The sequence below is a fragment of the Geotrypetes seraphini genome, chromosome 17 (genome assembly GCF_902459505.1).
Source record: "Geotrypetes seraphini chromosome 17, aGeoSer1.1, whole genome shotgun sequence".
Classification (NCBI taxonomy): domain Eukaryota; kingdom Metazoa; phylum Chordata; class Amphibia; order Gymnophiona; family Dermophiidae; genus Geotrypetes; species Geotrypetes seraphini.
The window spans coordinates 48,746,831-48,769,182 of NC_047100.1; the positions used below are offsets into that span (position 1 = coordinate 48,746,831).

The following is a 22,352-nucleotide window of genomic DNA, read 5'->3' on the forward strand; positions in this document are numbered from 1 at the left end:
TTTCTTTTAATTTATTTATGAATATGCTTCTTTAAATATATTTATATTAGAGTTCTAAACCATTTCATTCAATTTCATATTCACTACATACATACATAAAAGAAGAAATGTAACATTTTCATAAATCCTTAGCATTCCATCCATTCTATTCCAGTCTTACTTTTATATTCCACTCCTATTAATATATTTCTGTCTTCTAAACCTTTTCTTCCTTACATAGTCATTGGTTCAGAGTTATTCAGAAAGTCTTTCAACTTCCCTGGATCCTCAAAATATAGTGATTTACTCCCATAGGATATTCTCATTTTTGCAGGGAAATATAAACCATACTTATAACCCTTCTCTTTAAGCTGTGGTCTTAACTGCAGAAACTGCTGCCTCAATGCTGCTGTATTTTTTGCAAAGTCAGGCAAAAATAATAATTTTGATCCTTTATATGTCAAATTTTTGTCTGCTTTTGCCAACTTCAGTATTTCAAAGGCTTGCTGAAACTTTAACAGTTTAAAGATAAGCGGTCTGGGCTTTGACTGACTTTCTGACCATTGGAACGGAATTCTGTGTGCCCTTTCAATTTCAAGAGGTTGTTTTGAGTTCAGCTGAAAAAGCTTTGGTATTAAAGTCTCCAGAAACTTTATGGGATTATCTCCCTCCAATTTTTCCGCCAGCCCAATTATTTTTATGTTCTTCCGACGTCCACGATTCTCATAATTTCCAGTTGTTTTTGCATCTCTGAAATGATTTTTCTTTCAGATTTAAACTGAACCTCTGTTAGTTCCAACTGTTCCATTTTTTTTCCCAACGTTGTCACTCTCTGGTTTGCCAATTCCCAGCTGCTTATTTATGTTGACAACCTCTTCCTTTACTTCCTGTATGTAATCTGTGTTCTTTTGTAGCATCTGCTGTATTTTTTCCAGCGCTGTCATCACTTCTTTTTTATCTAGTTCTTCCTCATCCGGGAGTGCAGTCTTTGCCGGTGTCACATGATCATGCTTGACACGCTTAGCAGTGCCCACATAAGCCGTCTCAAGTTTCGTCTGCCTTGAAGTTGCCATCTTCCGACTTTATAGAAAGTTCTTTTGATACAAGAAACTTTATTTTACAGCGAAATTCTTCAGAATTAGTGCCTGGGGGAGCAGAGCAATGTGATCACACCTCCATCTTGTGCGTGTTCCAAGCCACGCCCCCCTTTAGCTTGGGTTTGAACACTGCCAGGGACGGAGCACAAAGGCTGACAGGCATCCAAGAAACAGCTTGGAGAAGCCTAAACAGATTGAAAAATGTAAGCAGGCACAGTAAATATTGGGTGAAATCTAGAAAGTCTCACCTATCTACTGGAAAAGAGCTTACCAGGGTAAGTACATAATTGCCCATATCTGTTCTAGACAGTAGATGTGTACAAAAGCAGTTCCCCCAAAAATTAGGGTGGATTTGCTACACTGACCCATCCATTCTTGACCCATCCATTCTATAGAACTTGGCAAACATGCGATGAGAAGACCACGTTGCCGGCCTGCAAATCTCCACAAGAGAAAAAGCTCTAGCTGTGGCCCACCAAGAGGCCACACATCTGGCAGAATGCGCCATGACAAACAGGAGACTGAATTCTCGCAAGAATTCTCGCTGACAAAATGGCCCTACAGAGCCATCTGGAAATTGTAGCCTTGAAAGTGGGAGTGCCCCACTGAATGGAATGAGTCAGCACAAACAAACGGTCAAAGAGCCGAAACTCAGTGACCTCTAAGGAATGCAGAAGAACTCTGCGCACATCCAGTTTCTTCAACAGGCAATCCTGTGACTGGGAACCTGTTGGCTGAAAGTAAGGCAAACAGACATCCAGACTGACCAGGAAAACCGAAAACATGTTCAGCAAGCAGGAAGGAACCATCCGAAAGAAACCCCCATTTCCGAAATATGGAGGAAAGGGTCCCTGCAAGACCAAGCCCTCAGTACAGACACCCAACACGCTCATGTGAGGGTGACCAGATAAACTGTCTTCAGCGTCAAGTCCAAGAGGACAGCATCTCGAAGGGGCTCCAAAGAAGGTGTAAGAAGGTATATCATGAATAGATATATACACATCCATATTTAGTATCGTGTACTATGTTCATACTACTCCTATTTCAATTTGCGCTTATTTTCTGCTGGTGTTAGATTGCTAAATGTTGGTTACTTTTTGTAAACTGCATTGAACTTCTGCTTACGCGGTCAATAAGCACAATGTTATGTTATGTCTGTTCTCTCTCCATAGGGAGCCTGCTAGAGTCATCTTGTACTATCAGTCCAAGCTATCAATTTGGCAGCACGGACGATCACCTAACCCCTCTGACATAAGGAATGCTTTAAACTTCGGACTGCAGTAGCAGTCCACATGCCGAAGGAGCATAACTAAGGAGCAGGTTATGCTCCTTGGGCAAGATCCTAGGGGCGAACTCTGAGGGGCAGATCCAGGGCCTTCAAAGTTGTATCGGACATGTGCTTCTCCTGGGTGCCATTGTCACCCTGTTACATGTCCTCCATTCTGGTGCATTGCCCCCACAATTCACTTTCCCTCAAGGTAGATCAGTGAGTAACCATATTTATTTAGTTAGTTAGTTAAAAGATTTCTTAACCACCTATAACTAGGCAGTTTTACAATAAATAATAAATAAAAAAAATCATATAAAAAATAAGAAACATACAGCTCATATGATACAAACAGTAACAGCAGTTCCTTCATAACAACCATATTTTACACCGCTCGACAGCATTTCAATACAAAACATTCATAACCCAGAAAAGACATTTATTGAAATGCTTCTACAAATAATGTAGTCTTCAGAAGTTTCTTAAACTTTACTGTCTTTCATTCTCTTCCATCCCTTCAAACAACACTTTCTCTTGCTCTCTTGAACTTTTACTGAAGCTTATGCAAACTGCTCTGAATTGACTCCCCAGTTATTAGCAGCGGTATAGAAGCTTCCAATAAACAAACAGAAACGTTCCAAATTCTCTCTCATAGTGGATTTGGCACCAAACTCACTTAGATATATTTTGTCTGAAACTTGGCTTTCAGCAACACTTTCCCCCTGATCTAACTGACATGGCGTGGAGGGGCGGTGGTCTGGCCATTCCAAGTCTCTAACATAAAATAACATAACATAACATAAAATAATTTATTTCTAGACCGCCATTGCCGTAAAGTTCAATGCGGTTTACAAAAGACTAGCTAGGATACATAAATCAAAGTGTTAGTTAAGAGCTAAGAAATTTAATAAACAAGAAAGTCTTAAGTTGTTTCCTGTAATGAAGGTAAGAAATGGATAATGATGAAAACCGCTTGAAATCCTTGTCTCATAAAGCAATTTGAAAAGAGAGGGTTTTAGTAGCAGCAGAAAAAATACTCATACCAAGAAATCATATAGTTCTCATACAGAGCAAAACACAAATCAAAATTTCCAAGCTTGTTAGTAATTGTTTTAAACACAGTCTCCTGCTTCTGGAATTTGGCAGTAAATTTACAACACAGTCCTCTTCACCAGAGCATTCAGTTTATTTATACACTTTAGGCTTGCAATTTAACTTGGATGTTTATTCAAAATAAGCACTGCCAATCCTTGGCCAGGTAATGAAAAAAACCAACTCACAGCAAACTGGATAGCATAGAGTGAAGGTACATTAAATTGCTCGACTTCAGCATAACCTTTCCTCAAATAGGCTGTTTCTTTACTAAACTCAAAACAGCCCAGCATGTAAAGGAGTTTAGTTCAGAGCCAACGCTCTGGTTAAGTTCAGAGATTCTAAAGTACGTTTACACACAGCTGTGGGAGTGAAACGTGATTGACTAGCCTGGCTGCTAGCAAGGAAAAACATACAAGCATTTGTTTGAACCACAGTCAATGCTTTCCGTTTGAAAAGGCAAAACCAAAACTCAGAATTTTAGGACAGGAAAAACCAAAGCCCTCCCTAAAGCAAAACAAGCAGGTACAGTTTCAAGAAAAGCTTATCTTGTAGCTCACAGCGTCTGAAAACACATACGTTTTACTGCATCCCCATGTCCACAGGAAAAGTTTCAGCTCCTACCAGACTCTGCTGGATGTCCATTGCTTCTCCTTGGTCCTGCTCACAGATTCCAGAGGGAGAAAACACCTCCTCTACCTCTGTCATATGCCAGTCTGTTTCCACAGCTTACTTTGGTTGGTCAGGTAGAATCCCACTCTCTTCCTGGCTCTCGTCAGCTTCTGCTTCAGCCCTTGCCTGCCTACCTACTCTCATCTGCCTGGCTTTAAGCTGTGGAGAGCCACACCCCCTGAGCCTGGATAGGGGGAGGGTTCTCCACACAGTAGCTTGGTCCCTTATGCCTGCTTTCAGCTTTCTCTCCTGCCTTTGTTCTTAAAGGGACAGGCTGCAGGAAACGTAGTACAATCTCCTGGCAGTGTTTGGGATAGTGCTGCCCGATTCAGGAAAAAAAATTTCGATTTGATTCGATTCAGCCTATTGAATTGATTTTTCGATTTGATTTTCCTGCCCTATTGGGTGTTTTTTTCAAACATCCTGGTGGGTTGATTTTATAGCCTCTTCACCCCCTTTGCCCTCTCCTATCCACACTGGCGCTGTGGTGTAACAAAACAAACAAACAAAAAAGACTTTTCCTCTCTCTGTTAAATCCTAACTCACGTTCGCGGTCTAACACCAGCTCTGGCAGGATACACATTTCAAATCTGACAAATTGTAATCACAAAACAGAAAATAAAATTATTTTTCTACCTTTTGTTGTTTGGTCATTATTCAAATCATGTTGGTTCCTTCCTTACATCACAGATCACATCTTCATCATACTCTATACCTAGCCCTTTCTCAGTCTCTATAGCATGGTTCATATTCTCAAAGCACTGCCGCTTCAACACCTCAATGGTCTTCATCATGTTTTCACCCACTGCCCCATATCCCATTTTTCTTGTAACCCAAACATATCCATATGATCTAAGTCATACCGACATGTGTTTTCTGCCCTTTCCAAAATGTTGATGTAGACATACTCTGCAGGCTCTGGACTGAAGCAATGAATGTACTTTCTGGGTCGAGAATACAATACTTCCTTAACTTTTTCAGCAATCACCCAGAGAGAAGGTTGCAGAATTATATCTGGACTGGCTGGGACTTGAACACCCTTCTCCCATTCTTGCTGAGAATCTGGAATTTTCATGGCACTTATTAGGTCTTTCCAGAATACCTCTGCAGGTCTCTTTTGTTCATTTGCTGAGGGTTTTGACTTGTTCCTGTATTTAGCACAGGAAGAAAAAGAAGCAAATTTTTTCCCCTTCTATTAAACTGCGCTAGCAGTTTTTAGCGCCGGGAGCCACGCTGAATGCTCTGTGCTACTCCCGACGCTCATAGAGTTCCTATGAGTGTCGGGAGCAGCATGGGGCATTCAGCATGGCTCCTGGCGCTAAAAATCACTAGCGCAGTTTAGTAAAAGGAGACAGCGCTGAAATGTTGCTGAAATTCTGGTGGCATTTCATCCTGACGCATCCTGGGCTCTTAGTAGGACAGAGCACGAGAGTGATGGAGATCTACCACATCCAGGCCACAGCAGGGGATGAAGCGATAGGCCATGGTGACGGCAGAACAAATGGCTGCAGGGTGCGCACACAAATCACATGTTTCGGTTACTCCAGGCCGGTGGCGGTGAACGAGAGTCTGTTCCTGGTATAGGCAGAAGTATATTGCAGCGGGAGGGTACATTTAAAAAAAATGTAATCAAAAAACCAGTGATAGCGAAAGAAGGAGAAAAGCCCCCTTGCAATCTGAAGGCATGGGGAGGAGGGTCGATCACCGAATCGGCCAGGCCGATTTTTTTTTACAAATCGATACGAATCGATTCACCCGAAGTGAATCGGTGAATCGATTCGAATTGGAAATCGGGCAGCACTAGTTTGGGACAGTTTTAAACTGGGTAAAGCTTTCCTGCCTTTCCTTCTCCTGCCATTCCTCATCTGATGCAATTTCTCTGTCTAAGTGGTAGTCAGCTAATTCTGCAGTCTGAGTTTCAACTTGATCAGCTCTCCTGCATTGGGGTTTAGTGAATTTCCTCCCCATCTTTGGGACAAAACCTGAGATGGAATGGGGTTTGTCACAATGATGAGATTTGCAATAGCAAAATCCTATTCGTATTGATTTGGTTTACTGAGGAATCATTGTTTACATCTTGCATCTGCTTTTACTTTTAACTGCAAGCATCAGATATAACTAGGTAAAAGTATTGAAAATTGGTGAAATTATTATTTCAGTACAAGTAAAAGTAGCAAATGTTATCTTGTACTTCTTTACAAGTAAATGTAACAAAATACGTTAAATACAGTAAATTAGTAATAAATACAGTAATTAGATATACAGTGGTACCTCAGAATTCGAACATCCCAGAACTCGAACAACTTGGAATCCAAACTATTTTTTTAATTAAATTTTGCCCTAGAATCTGAACGCTGCTTTGGAATCCGAACATATGGGAACTGCAAGCGTTGCTCAGCCCAAAGCTTCCCCTCTGATGCAGCTTCCTGTTTCCACCTGGGCGGTTCGTATCAGAGGGAAGCTTTGGGCCAAGCATCACTTGCAGTTGCCATTATCGATCTTGCTGTCTATGCTGGTGGGGGCCCGATCTTGCTGTCTATGCTGGTGGGGGCCCGATCTTGCTGAGTTTGTGGGATCAAGGAATAGATTAATCCAGTTTCTATTATTTTCAATGGGAAAAATTGTCTTGGAACTTGAACGGGATTCTGGAATGTATTAAGTTTGGATTCTGAGGTACCACTGTACTTAGTTACTATAGAATACTGGGGATAAGTATAAATGCATTATCATTAAATGTATTCTACCCCACTGTGTCATAAATGTGGGACGGGGGACACACTTTGGGACATGCCTTTTGGTCCTGCCCCATTATCCAACGCTTCTGGAAGCGTATAATCTCTTACATATCAGGGTTAATTGGGAGAGCCTTGCGCACTACTTCGGCCTATTTTGTCTTGGATTTGCCAGAGGCTTTTGGCCATTTGCCTAGGAGGCATCGGGCTCTGTGTAGGAAGATGAGCTTACTGGCTAGGAAATGTATACTTCAGTGCTGAACAGTCCCTGACCCTCTGGCATTTTGGCATTGGCAGAACCAGTTGCATCAGTTGGCCATCTGGGAGGCATGAGATGCCGGAGGGGCTAGGAAGCGAAAGATGATGTTCTTGAATATCTGGGAGCCATATCTGCAATCCTTGCATCCCAAGGGCCGCAGTGTGGTTTTAAGATGGGTGTCCTAGTCTGAGTGCTCAGTTTGTAGGGCTGAGAGAGCATTGGTGAGTACTGGTGGGGCGGGGTGGAGAGTACCACTGGGGGGAGAGGGAGAGGGGGAATTGGGGTGGGGAGGTGGGGGGGTATTGAAAGGTTCTGGCACTTAGTCATGGATTGATCAGAGGGGTTCGGTGGGGAGAGGAGGTGATGTGGCATCTTCGGGGCTCATCAGAGTCCAGGGCCTCGGAGTGCCTTTCCACCCCCCATTGGCCTCGCTAGCCCCTTGTAGATAGGGAAGGGTGGGGTGTTTAGTTGCTGTTTCTCATCTTTTGTACCGGTCTGTTATATTGTTGTATATGATGCATCATTGTTTGTCTTGTGCACCCTTGGGGGTGCTTTGGTGTTGTATTTGATGTTGCTTGCATCAATAAAAATTGTTTGAACCTAAATGTATTCTACCTGCCCACTTAAATAGCACAGTAGTCCAACTCTTTAGACTGGAGATTATAATGCTTCTGGAAAGTTGACTTTGCAACACCTCAGACCCCTCACATTCACATGTTTAATTTGAATCTCATGGTTCTTGTCAGGGACTTGACTCGAACTGTCCTAGAATCAAATGCACAAACTTACTATACTTGGGATCTTCCTGTATGTCAGGGGACTGGAAAGTGAGGGTCTTCCATCTAATGTTCTGTAAAGGTTCTGCTTTCTCCAGACACACCCAGACTATCTCCTGTTCCTTCCCAGCAGAAGGCAAGAAACCAATTTTCTGGTAAGAGAAGAAAAGTAAGGATGCGTATTATAAACTGAAGAAGTATGGCCATTAACAAAGAACATAAGAATATAAGCAATGCCTCCGCTGGGTCAGACCTGAGGTCCATCGCGCCCAGCAGCCCGCTCACACGGCGGCCCAACAGGACCTGTGCAGTAATCCTCTATCTATACCCTTCTATCCCCCTTTCCAGCAGGAAATTGTCCAATCATTTCTTAAATCCCAGTACCGTACTCTGCCCTATTACGTCCTCTGGAAGCGCATTCCAGGTGTCCACCACACGTTGGGTAAAGAAGAACTTCCTAGCATTCGTTTTGAATCTGTCCCCTTTCAACTTTTCCGAATGCCCTCTTCTTTTATTTTTTGAAAGTTTGAAGAATCTGACCCTCTCTACTCTCTCTATGCCCTTCATGATCTTGTAAGTCTATCATATCCCCTCTAAGTCTCCTCTTCTCCAGGGAAAAGAGACCCAGTTTCTCCAATCTTTCAGCGTATGAAAGGTTTTCCATCCCTTTTATCAGACGTGTCGCTCTCCTCTGAAGACATGAAATCCAATATATTAACTGTTTCTACCCACCTGGTCTATAAAATCATTCCATTATCCTGCTACTAAGAACATGATATAGTATCACATATATTTTTTTTATTTTATTTCTTATATACTTCTTGCTATACTTTGATAGCCTACCACGACCAAATTAGTTCACTGGTAAGAACTTGTTTCTACAGGCTAAGATTAATTAGATCACTGTCTGTGTTTCTCGATAAATCATCACTAAACATAGAAACATAGAAACATAGAAATAGACGGCAGATAAGGGCCGCGGCCCATCCAGTCTGCCCACCCTAATGACCCTCCCCTACCTTTACCTTGTGAATAGATCCCACGTGTCGATCCCATTTGGCCTTAAAATCAGGCACACAGCTGGCCTCAATCACCTGAAGTGGAAGACTATTCCAGCGATCAACTACCCTTTCAGTAAAAAAGAACTTCCTGGTGTCACCTCGCAGTTTCCCGCCTCTGATTTTCCACGGATGCCCTCTTGTTGCCGTGGGACCCTTGAAAAAGAAGATATCTTCCTCTGTCTTGACGCGGCCCGTGAGATATTTGAACGTCTCGATCATGTCTCCCCTCTCTCTGCGCTCCTCGAGCGAGTACAGCTGCAACTTTTCCAACCGTTCCTCGTACGGGAGATCCTTGAGTCCCGAGACCATCCGAGTGGCCATTTTCTGGACCGACTCCAACCTCAGCACGTCCTTGCGATAATGCGGCCTCCAGAATTGCACACAGTACTCCAGGTGGGGCCTCACCATGGATCTATACAATGGCATAATGACCTCCGGCTTACGGCTGACGAAACCCCTGCAACATCTTAATACATTCCCTAGTCATTTCTAAAATTGACTATTGCAATGCTCTAAACAAAGGGACTACCTTAAAAGAAATACGTAGACTACAAATTCTCCAAAACACCGCAATAAAAATTATCATGAAAAGAAAAAAAATTTGATCATGTAACTCCACTATTAAAGGAAAATCACTGGTTACCGGTAAACCATAGAATTACTTACAAAATAGCCTTACTCACACATAAAATATTAGTAAATAAAGCCCCGGCAGTTTTAGAAAGATTTCTAATACCATACATCTCTGTAAAATCTCTAAGATCAGAAGAAAAATCTCTGTTAGTAATTCCCTCATTAAAAATCATTTATTCTAGGAGGGATATGATCTTTTCTGTTACAGCTCCTCAAATTTGGAACTTGCTTCCTTTCAACATAAGAGAAGAAAAATTACTTAATAAGTTCAAAGGCCTACTACAAAGTTGGCTGTTTAAGGATGCCTTTAACTGACCCATTTAAAATCATATGACCTCATTCTAGAATTTATCTGGACAAGGAACACTGTTAAGTAGAAATTAAGTGGGTAACGTTCCCTAACCTTTTGTTTCCTTACCCATCCTTTTTCATTTATTTTGGAATTGTATTTAATACAATTTTTTTTTAACCCCCTCCCTCTCAATTGCATTTTTATGTCATAATTGTTTTTAATGTCCTGTTTGTTGGATTTTTTATTTTTCCTATTTTTAATCTTTGTAAATTGCATTGGATTTGGATATTGCGATCATAACAAATATTTTAAATAAACTTGAAACTACATTCAGGTACAATATATACAGCAAAACATCCAAATAAAAGAATACACAGCAACAAATGACAGCAAAATGCAAATAATAACCTTAATAGCCAAAATGGAAGAGAACAGATATGATACTCACAATGTTATCATAAAAGAAATGGAACATCTTAATATTCATGCATTCGTACATTCAAATAATATTTCATAGTGAGCATCGTATCTGTGTTATTTGAATGGACAAATGTGTAAATATTAAGATATTTCATTTGTATTGTATTGATATCGTGAGCATCATATCTATATCTTAATATTCATGCATTTGTCCATTCAAATAACAGATACGATGCTCATGATATCAGCACAATACAAATGAAATATCTTAACAGGCACACAATAGCACATTCATTTAATATAAATAAGATGTTCATGATGTCAGAACAATACAATGAAATAACTTTAAAGACAACCATGTTTAGATAAGATGGGTAGGGTAAAGGCACTGGGATAAATAAAAGGGTGATTAGTTGAAGGCAGATTATATATAATAACTGATCTTGGGAGTGTGTGGCTTAGTGGTTAGAGCCACAGCCTCAGCACCCTGAGGATGTGGGTTCATAACCCCACTGCTCCTTGTGACCCTGGGCAAGTCACTTAATTGCCCCAGGTACATTAGATAGAGTGTGAGCCCACCAGGACAGACAGGGAAAAATGTTTGGAGTACATGAATGTGGAGGGGCATAATCAAAAAAATGTCTAAGTCCCCTTTTGGCCTAAGGCCTTAAACGTTGAAAGTAGAAGCAGGGAGAATGTCCATTATAAAAAAAAAAAAAAAAACACGTCCAAAAGGAGGTTTTTTAAAAATAATGGCCTGCCTCTACATTCAGCTGTTTAAACGCCCAGACCACCACTATGTCTACACTAACAACATATAATCAACCTAAAAAAAGCCTAATTCTCAAACGCCCAAAACAAGAGGTTTTAGGCGAAGGAGGAGCCAGTCCTTCACCTAAAAGCTGGATTCTGTAACTGGTGTCTGTCAAAAACAACACCGGTTACAGAATCCCCCCCTACAACAATCGGGGCAAGAGGGAGCCCAAGCTCTCTTGCCCCGGTGACTCCCCAACCCCCGATTATGATCAGGGCAAGAGGGAGCCCAAGCCCTCCTGCCCAGGCGAACCCCCTACCCCCCACCTCCACTAAAATACGGGCAGGAGGGATCCCAGGCCCTCCTGCCCTCGACGCACCCCCACCTCACGCTCGCCCCTCCGAACCCCCGATCAGCCCCCCCGCCTGTGAAAGCCCCCCTCCACCCCCCAAACCCCATTCAACTCCCCTAGTCTCCCACGGGTGCCCTACACACAACCCAAAATCCATCCCCGCAGCAAACCCAGAGAACACCCCCGTTCCCCCCCACCCTGCACCCCTTTCTTGAAGTTGAAAGTTGTCGCTATGGTTCTCTTTCCTTTCGGTATCTCTACTTCAATCTTGAACTTGATCATATTATGATCGCTGTTTCCCAACGGTCCCACTGCTTTCTCTTCCTTTGCACGTCCCCTTAACCCATTTAGGATTAGATCCAGAGTGGCATTTCCTCTCGTCAGTTCTTTAACAAGCTGCTCCATGAAACAATCTTGTGTAGCCTCCAGGAATTCTGTCTCCCTAGCGCATTTTGAACTTCCAAGACTCCAGTCTATCCCGGGATAGTTGAAGTCTCCCGGGATAGACTGAATATTGCATGCAGTAAGGGCCCAAGAAGTGTCCTAAATTCTCATCATTTATGGAATACTGTAGCAGATATGTCCACAAATGCTTCAACCTGCCCTCCTTCCCAGTTAATATTGGACATCTTTTGGGCCACTAGAAGTACCTGATCTTTGATTGGGAAGTGCCATAAACACACCACTTTTCCCTAGGATTATTCTGTTGCTTTGGACCCAACACATGGGTCCACATATATTTGAATGTAATATATTGGAGCTTCTCTTTCAGTTAACAGGGCAACAAAAGTGGGGAAGAAAGATGACCTCCACACATGAACCAAATCTTCAATCAGTGATAAATTTATTGGTGAATATGCTTAAAACAAGCACTGACCCAACGCTGTCAGTGTTTTGACACAACAAAGTCTCTTTCTCAGGAGTCTGATGTAACTAAAATGCCTACTCCAGTCAATCATGTGACAATAAAACCAAAGAAACACATAGGAGAGTCACTCGCAGATATCTGAGTGTTCTTGTATGTGCAGCGCCTTTAAAATGCAAGCCGACACCTTTTACTTTTTCATCACGCACAAGTGCACTCTGAGGTTTTTCTTTGGTTTTACTGTCAAATGGTTGACTGGGATTCCCTCAGATCTGCAGGTTATTTCTACAGACCTATTCTCAAAGTCTTCCAACTTGGTAGCCTTGGTTACTCATGTTTGATATCTAGATCCGTATGCTCCTTAGGTAAATCCTGTATTTCTGAGTTCTGATCAATAACTCGCTCCTCAAAGTAATTGAGCCTGTGATCCATATCCTCAGTTTTTTTTATTTAGCTATACTATATTGGCATGCAAGTCATCCTTAATGCCCAGGATCATGGCTTCTAATTCCTCCATCCATAATTTCCTTCTCTGAAAGGTATTAAATGCACTGGGAAGCTTTGTAAATCTTTTACTTTTAAATTGGTGAGAATTTGAAATGGACTTCCAGATTCTCTAAGACTGGTAGATCAATTATATCAATTTTGAAAAAGTTTAAAAACCTGGTTGTGTTCACAATAGTTAATTTGATTTTAGCTGCCGTATAGTAATTTTAAGCAATTCAACATACTTTTTTCTAACTTTTTCCATTCATCTAATCTAACCAATTTCTGTTTTTATCCCACAGTTTTTACTTGCTATGTTTCATTTTTTAACGAACTGTAAAGCGAGTCGAGCTCCTTAGGGAGTAGATTCGTTATATAAAATGAAGATTAGATTAGATTAGATTCCTGAGTGGTGGACTTAGTTTTTCTCCACTACTGGCTGACTCCATGTAGCTTGCAATCACCTCTATCATCTGCCATGATGCCTTGTGCCAGTTCAACATTTGTTGTCATGGATTATGTGAAGGTTTTGAGGTCTACTGCACAGTTCTTGGTTGTCATCCGAACTACTGTAAATCTCTGCTCTTACTCTTCATACGCAAACATTGCCAGTTCAAAGCAAGGAACACTAGAAATTATAGCATTTTATTTGTGGGGCTTGGGAGCTTCTCCTTTATGCTGTCATCAGGGAGGTGAAGTCACTTCCTCTCCCTTTTAAATAAATAAAATATCTGAGGCTGATGTGGCAGTTACTGTCAACAATTGTTCCTGGCCAGATCCCTGCTACTGTTTTATCATAATTTGAAGGACATAACAACTTGCATATAAGGCCAGGCAGGGAAATGGCCCATCCATTCCATCTCCAAGGTCCATCACCTGTTTTATCTTGCTTTCAACTATCATTGCGGACTAGAAGACTATCAACATCTAATTGTATGTTTAAATACTTTGATCACATATATCTGGGTACTCTTTACCTTCTCTAGAAATGATCAATGATCTTCCATTGTAACCCACTGTTTATAACTCTTTTGTAATCCGCCTTGAACTGAAAGATAATGACGGAATAGAAATCTCTAAATGTAATGTAGTTAGTTGTTTAACAGAAATTGAAATACGTGTTAAATCAAGGGCATCTTACTTGCTTCCATTAGACATACATATTAGTATCAGGAATTATAAGAATCTTTTCTGTTGGTTGATATTCTGTCTCTGTATATAAACCATTTCCTGATTGTCCATATTTCTAATCAGTAAATAAAAAGGGATTTTGAGCTTTGGGATCAGTGATTGGGTGTATTTATCCTCTAGTTTTAAGGCTATCATCTACACATCGGATTGCACATGTTTTCGTGGCAGCTGTTCCCACACAAAAGAACATGAAAATAATAATCAGAAGAGATAAACCAAACTTTGGATCCCCCAACTCTGAAACGAGAGGAGAAAAAGGTCAGTTTGCTTAACTTGTCACTGCTTCATGTTTAACTATGGAGCTCAAGCAATCCTATACAGTACACACAAGTATGGATTCATTACAAATATGGAAGATTGGTGTGTAATAAGGGCTAGGAACTTGGGGATATCTACTCATTTCAGTGCTCATTTGAGCATCAGGATTTGGCCCTTCTCCCTGCAGTCTAGAGCTGTTAGGAGATCACACCACATGGAATTAGTTGTAAATAGTCAGTGCCTACCAGGCTGGGAGGGCAGTTAGGGGCTGAGCAGCTCACAACAATGAGATCTCGCTGGATGGTTAGCAGTGTCCAGCTTCCTTCTTCTGAACCTGAGAACATATAAAGAGAATGTGAATATTTACAAGTAGGCATGATGCTTCTCAGTTCTGAACTCTTGCCTCTGACTCACTACTAGCCTGGCTGGGTTAATTTGATGGTAGAGATGGGATCTTTATTTCTTTCAGGATCTGGATGATATCTATATACTGTACTCCCTTCCCCATCAAATTGAGCTTTATAATCTTCCAAGTGCTCTTCTGTAACTGGGAAACAACTGACAAATTCCTGATCACTGTCAGCTTTCAGGGTTATTTATGTACCTTAGAGAGCCAGAGTCCTTGACTTGGATTCAAGGTTTATTATTTCAGCAGGACCCCTTCTCCTAACTAATTTCTGCATAGTGTGATATAATAGAGGCTAGCATCTATGGTCAGTAAGAAGACAGGAGAAATCACTTTCATATTTTGGTCTGACAAGCCATGGACCTTCCTTCACAGGAGTTGGAGGACTATGCCCCAATAGTAGGAGTCCAGCAAGCTTGGGTGTTGCTACTTAAATGTCCCACCCAGTCACTGACCATAGGATGGCAGTTACTCCATACTGATTAGGTTTGTAGAGTCTGATTGAAAAAGAGATTCTTAGTTTCAACCAAAACCAAACCAGCAACTGAAATTTGCCATTTAGTTTTGGCTGAAACAGAAATCAAACACTCTCCCCCCATGATCACTCAGCATCCCACCCCCCCGCCTTCCCTCCCACAACCAAAAGGCCCTCCCTGGGCCTGCCTTTAAACCTCCTGGTGGTCTACTGGTCTTCAGGGCAAAAGCGATCCCCAGTCTCTTTTGCCCACACCAGTTCTGCAGCCAAAATGGCTGCCAAGACTGCTAAGGGAGGTCCCAGGGGCTATTTTGAACTTGGAAACAGCATACAATAAGCAGGAGCATACAATAAGAGATCGCTCTTGTCCTGAAGGCCCACTAGACCAAGTTATACCTTGTTGGAAAAATGTTGTGTCAAAAAAGAAGTCATCTGTCAAAGAAAGCGGGGGTGAGGGATGGTAGAAGATACCCACCAGTGAGCCGATGGGGGGGGGGGGGGAAACAGTGTAAAGGTGTCTTATAAGTCTAAGGATTTAGAACATTAGCTGTATTTTGTCTTGACTATTGTGTCTGACTGTAGATACATGCCTGGACTGACAGTATTGGGCCTCTGCCCTATCAGCCAAAGAATATGGTGGCTTTGTATTAACAGATAATTGCTAACCATGGCATCACTACCCATTCCCATCCCCCTAAGTTTCCAAGCTAATTTAAGATTTGATGGATCGCTTAATCAAACTTCAAAACAATGTACATACTGTATATATTTGAATATAAGTCGAGACCCCCATTTTTCCCCCCCCAAAAGGAGGAAAAATGGTTGGCTCGAATATAAGTCAGACGGCTTAATATTCAAGTGTCCTGCCGTGCCAGGTTCTGCACTTAGCCCCACTCCCTGCCAAGTTCTTCATCCAGCCCCCTTCCTTCCCTGCCCTGCACTCAGTCCCATTTTCTACCAGGCTGTGAACCAAGCCCCCCTCCCTGCCAGACTCTGAACATTGTCCCACCTTCCTTTCCTGTACCATCTTCCCCCTAAAAAGAGCCAACCTCATCAGTGATGTCACAATGGTTTGATTGTCCAGTACTCCCCTCCGCCCTCTAACCCAACCGGCAGATTAGTGGTAGGCCGGGACAGGAAGGATCCCTCCCGTCTCCTGCCCCGGGTAACACTAATAATTACCACCCATCCTCCTTCCTTCCCTAGTGTACCTGTTCCTTGGTGGTCCAGCATGTATCCTGCACTGAAATCCTCATTTGTAAAGGTAGTAGCCAGCGGTGCACCCAGGCCGGCATACAGGAGCAAGCTTTTCATGCTGCTGGCTGGCCCTGCACTGCTCCTTGAGGCAGCCTATCAAGGAACGGTGTAGGGCCAGCCGGCAGCACGAAAAGCTCGCTCCTACATGCCGGTCTGGGTGTGCCGCTGGCTACTATCTTTATAATCTTCGGGAGGATTTCAGGGCGGGATACACTCTGGACCACCAGGGAACAGGTACGCGAGGGAGGGTGGTAATTTTTAGTGTCGGTTGGGGCAGGAGACGGGAGGGATCGCTTCTGGCCCGGCCTAAGGCAGTCCTGCAGGAAGTCCGGGAGGGTTTCGGGTGGTCACTGGGGGGATGACACAAATATAAACCAGGGCCCCCATTTTTGGGCCAATTCACGTGGATTAAAAACTGACTTGCGGATAGGAAACAAGAGAGTGGGGGTAAATGGATAATACTCGGACTAGAAAAGCGTTACCAGTGGAGTGCCGCAGGGTTCAGTGCTTGGACCCATGCTCTTCAACATATTTATAAACGATCTGGAAATTGGTACGATGAGTGAGGTGATTAAATTTGCGGACGATACAAAGTTATCCAGAGTAGTGAAGACGCAGGAGGAATGTGAAGATCTGCAACGTGACATAAACACGCTCGAGAAATGGGCTGCGACATGGCATAAGAACATAAGAACATAAGCAGTGCCTCCGCCGGGTCAGACCATAGGTCCATCCTGCCCAGCAGTCCGCTCCCGCGGCGGCCCAAACAGGTCACGACCTGTCCAAATCACCAGAAGGGGCCCCCATGCCACCTTGGTTTCCTATTGAGTCCTATCTTCCCATCAAAGTCCTAGCCCTCCGGTCTTGCACATGCACGACCTGGTCGGGTTTCTATACTTATTTTCTGGTTAGCTTTCTCAGTATCCCACGATCCCTTTATCCCTCAGGAATCCGTCCAGTCTCTGTTTGAATCCTTGTACCGTACTCTGCCCAATCACGTCCTCCGGTAGCGCATTCCAAGTGTCCACGACCCTTTGGGTGAAAAAAAACTTCCTTGCATTCGTTTTGAACCTATCTCCCTTCAGTTTCTCTGAATGCCCCCTCGTACCTGTTGTCCCCTTCAGCCTGAAGAATCTGTCCCTATCCACCCTCTCTATGCCCCCTCATGATCTTGAAGGTCTCTATCATATCACCCCTGAGCCTCCTTTTTTCCAGAGAGAAGAGCCCCAGCCTATCCAACCTCTCGGCATATGGGCAGTGTTCCAGCCCTCTTACCAGTTTCGTTGCTCTCCTTTGGACTCTCTCGAGTACCGCCATGTCCTTCTTGAGGTACGGCGACCAATATTGAACGCAGTATTCCAGATGCGGACGCACCATCGCTCGATACAGTGGCAAGATGACTTCCCTCGTCCTGGTTGTTATGCCCCTTTTTATGATGCCCAGCATCCTGTTGGCTTTTTTTTGAGGCCGCTGCGCACTGTGCAGATGGCTTCAGTGATGCATCCACCAGCACTCCCAAGTCTCTCTCAAGACTGCTTTCTCCCAACAATGCCCCCCCAATTTGTAGTTGAACAACGGGTTTTTTTTCCCTATATGCATGACCTTGCATTTTTCCACGTTAAAGCGCATTTGCCATTTGTTCGCCCAGTCTTCCAGCTTGTCTAGGTCCCTTTGCAGGTCCTCACACTCCTCCCTGGAGCTAACTCTGCCGCACAGTTTGGTATCGTCTGCAAATTTTATAACCTCGCACTTTGCCTCCTTTTCCAGGTCATTGATAAATATGTTGAAGAGTAACGGCCCCAGCACCGATCCCTGCGGCACACCGCTCGTGACTCCCCGCCAGTCAGAATATTGGCCCTTCACTCCGACCCTCTGCAGTCTACCCGACAACCAGTGCTCTATCCATCGGTGCACATCCCCTCCCACCCCGTGGTTCCACAGCTTCCTAAGCAGCCTTTCATGTGGCACCTTGTCGAAAGCCTTTTGAAAATCGAGGTAAATGATGTCGATGGGTTCCCCATTGTCCACCCGACTGCTTATTCCCTCAAAGAAGTACAGAAGGTTCGTTAAGCATGACCTTCCCTTACAGAATCCGTGCTGGCTTGTTCTCAGTAGGCCATTTCTCTCAATGTGCTCGCAAATGCCGTCCTTTATCATAGCTTCCACCATCTTCCCTATAATTGAAGTCAGGCTCACCGGCCTGTAGTTTCCGGGGTCACCCCTCGATCCCTTTTTGAAGATAGGTGTGACATTCGCCAATTTCCAGTCCTCTGGTACCTCTCCAGTTTTCAAGGATAGGTTACAAACATGCTGGATTGTGCCCGCTATTTCTTGTTTTAGCTCCTTCAGAACCCTCGGGTGGATCCCGTCCGGACCCGGTGATTTGCCGCATTTTAACCTGTCTATCTGTTTGAGGACATCCTCCTTACTTACCTCTATGTGCTCCAATTTCTCAGCCTGTTCCCCACTCATGAGCTCCTCTGAGTCCGGTATATTAGATGTGTCTTCTCTCGTGAAAACCGACGAGAAGAACGTGTTCAGCCTCTCAGCTACCTCTTTATCCTCTTTAATCACTCCCCTCCTATCCCCATCGTCCAACGGCCCCACCTCCTCTCTCGCTGGTCGTTTCCCCTTTACGTAACTGAAGAATGCCTTGAAGTTTTTCGCCTCCCTGGCCAGCCCCTCTTCGTATTTCCCTTTTGCTTTTCTAACCTCTCGGTGGCATTCTTTTTGGCATTTCCTGTGCGCCTGGTGGTTTTCCTCCGTTGGATCCTTTTTCCATCTCCGGAAGGATACTTTTTTGTCGTTTATTGCCCTCTTTACTTCTGCTGAGATCCAAATCGGGTCCTTTGACCGCTTGTTCTTGCAGCCTTTCCTGAAACTGGGGACGTACTTTTTTTGTGCTTCCTGCAGGGTGTCCCTGAATAGGGTCCAGGCGCTTTCCACAGTCTCCATCCTAAAGATGTTTCTGAGCTTCCTCCCCACCATTTCCCTCATAGCAACATAGTTCCCCTTCTTGAAGTTGAGCGCAGTTGTTGCGGTCCTCCTTACTATGGGTGTCCCCCTTTCTAAAGTGAATCTGATCGCACTGTGGTCACTGTTGCCTAGTGGTCCTCCCACTTCTACCCCTCTTGCAGGCCCTCCTAATCCGTTCAGGATGAGGTCAAGAGTAGCACTCCCCCGCGTCGGTTCCCTGATCAGTTGCTCCATAAAGCAGTCCCTCACAGCTTCTACAAATCCTGTTTCCCTAGTGCAGTTGGAGTGACCCGTACTCCAGTCTATCCCCGGGTAGTTGAAGTCCCCCATCACTGTTACACTTCCAGTCCTGCACTCCTGTCTCAGTTCAGCTTCCAAGTCGTGTCCGACTCCTTCCGGCGCACCAGGTGGGCGATAATACAGCCCCAGTTTTATGTCTGCACCCTTGTTTCCCGGCAATTTGACCCATAGCGATTCCAGCCCTTCTGCCTTCGTTGCCATATCCATCCCGACCGAGTAGATAGAGTCTTTTATATATAGTGCTATGCCTCCCCCCTTCTTGTGGGTCCTGTCTCTCCTGTAGAGCTTGTACCCCGGTAGCGCCACATCCCATTGATTCTGCTCTGTCCACCATGTTTCTGTAATTCCAATTATATCTAGGTCTTCCCTCTTGGCCACGACCTCTAGTTCACCCATCTTGGCCATGAGGCTTCTTGCATTTGCGTATAAGCACCGCAGGTCCCGTTGTTTTTTCTCCACCTCTGCATTTCACCTGGGCCGCCTCTCCTGTTCCCTGTACTTCTGCTTTGCCCTCAGCCTTTACCCTCGTAGCTTTCAGCTTCCCCACATTTCCGCCACCCCACTTCCCCGCTTTTCCTCTGGGTTTTCTTGCCCCCTCCTGGGCCCCTGCCTCTGTTCGATCCCCCTCGCCTTGTGTAGCCCCTATGATACCCTCAGCTTTCGCCCTCGCGCCACCCAGTTCCCCTGTGTCTCCATGCCCTTTAGTCTCTTCCCAGCAAGCTCCCTTTACCTGTTGTTTCCCTCGCTGTCTGATCATAAGATCCACTGGTCTCTCTACTTCCTCCTTGCAGTCAGCCCGTTCAGCATCTGTTCTGGATACTGTTGTCCGAAGCGTCAACATCAGATCAGCTGTCGGCTTTCCCCCTCTCCTCAGTTTAAAGCCCTCTCAATCTCCTTCTTCACATTGGCAGCCAGTAGTCTAGTTCCCTCTGTGCTCAGGTGCAGGCCGTCCCGCCGGTAGAGCTTACTTTTTCCCCAGAAGGACGTCCAGTTCCTCACAAAGTGGAAGCCCTCCTCCTGGCACCATCTCCTCAACCATGCATTCACAGCCTGGATGTCTGCCTGCCTCTTTGCATCTGCTCTCGGTACAGGCAGGATCTCTGAGAACGCTATCCTCCGGGTACTCCGCTTCAGTTTTCGTCCCAGGACCCTGAACTGGTCAGTCAGCGTGGCCATGCTGAAGTTCCTCCGGCTCACATCATTTGTTCCGACGTGGATTATCACCACAGTCTCCTCTGCCTCTGCTCCGTCCAGGATCCTCTCGATCCTATCAGTGACGTCTCGTGTCTTGGCCCCTGGGAGACAAGTCACTAGCCAGTCCTCCCTTCCTCCAGCTACGTGACTATCTACCTCTCTCAAGATCGAGTCTCCCACCACAATAGCAGACTTCCCTTTCCTCAGCAACCTCCTCTGTCTCAGGTCCGTGTCCTCGGTGTAGTGTGGTGTCTCACCCTCGGGGTCTCGGTGAGTCACGGTCTCCTCCTCTTGCGTGGTTCCTCCGCTAGGTCCTTCCTCGGTGTCGCCTTGTGGATCCTGGGTCTCATCTGCCGACATCCGTCTGTGCAGCTGCTGGTCCTGTCCTCCCGCCTTCCTATAGGCCTCCTCGATGAATCTCTCGAGGTCCCTCACCTGGTCCACAATGAGGCCAGCTCCGTCTGTGTCCTTGGTTGACCAGCTCGTCTCCTCTGTGTCGCGCAGTCCCTCCAGTTCCTGGACCTTGACCCTCAATCTGCCGACCTCCATCCTCAGGCTTTCCAGTTCCTGACACCGACCGCATATGTATGCCCGCCTCCCGGAGGGGAGGTAGTCATACATATGACACTCGACGCAGTAAACTGGGTAGCTCTGCTGGGTTCCTGTAGCCTCCATATCCTTCTCTTTGCTCCTGCGGTCCCTCGGTGGTTGAGAGTGGCTTTCGGCGTGCAGCTAGTTGAAAGAGTAGAGAGAGAGAGAGAAGAGTGAGAAGCTGAAAGGGTAGAGAAGAAGAAAGTGGAGAGAAGAAAAATTTTTTTTTTTTTTTTTAATTAGGTTAAAGTTAGGTTGCTGCTGGGCTGCCTGGGCTCCTTCTCAAGGCTCCCTCGCAAAGGCGCTCTCGCTAAGGCGAGCGCCTTTGCCGCTCGCCTTCGCCGTGCGCCGAAATCTTCTTCTTCTTTCTTCTTCTCTCCTCTTAAAGGGGAGCCCGGGCCGATGCGACCTGTGACGCGCGGGGGTGGGCGGAGCTAACTCTCGCCGCGACCCCGATCTGCCTGCCTCCTTAGTCCTTCCTTCAGCGTCCCCGGCTCACCTCTCCTCCCTGCCTGAAACTAAAAGAAAAGAGAACAAAAAACAACAATCCAGGAAGCAAATGAGGTTCAACATGGATAAGTGTAAGGTGATGCATGTCGGTAACAAAAATCTTATACATGAATACAGGATGTCTGGGGCAGTACTTGGAGAGACCCCCCAGGATGAAGCCGTCCGTGCAATGTGCTGTGGCGGCGAAAAGGGCAAACAGAATGCTAGGAATGATTAGGAAGGGGTTCACAAACAGATCAGAGGTTATCATGCCCTCACCTGGAATACTGCGTCCAGCACTGGTCGCCGTACATGAAGAAGGACACAGTACTACTTGAAAGGATCCAGAGAAGAGCGACTAAAATGATAAAGGGGCTAGAGGAGTTGCCGTACAGCGAGAGATTAGAGAAACTGGGCCTCTTCTCCCTTGAAAAGAGGAAACTGAGAGAAATGATAGAAACATTTAAGATACTGAAGG

General features: G+C 44.8%; 1 protein-coding gene across 11 annotated transcripts in view; it reads right to left on the minus strand.

The window, feature by feature from the left end:
• LOC117351463 (acylamino-acid-releasing enzyme-like) overlaps positions 1-22,352 on the minus strand; it is a 162,230-nt gene that overhangs the window by 43,124 nt on the left and 96,754 nt on the right. For all 11 annotated transcript variants that reach the window (XM_033926764.1, XM_033926767.1, XM_033926771.1 and 8 more), the window contains 2 exons: positions 14,432-14,520; positions 7,888-8,026 (listed from right to left, as the gene is read on the minus strand). In XM_033926764.1, the coding sequence (XP_033782655.1) occupies positions 7,888-8,026; positions 14,432-14,520 (228 nt within the window). The remainder of the gene's footprint in view (positions 1-7,887; positions 8,027-14,431; positions 14,521-22,352) is intronic.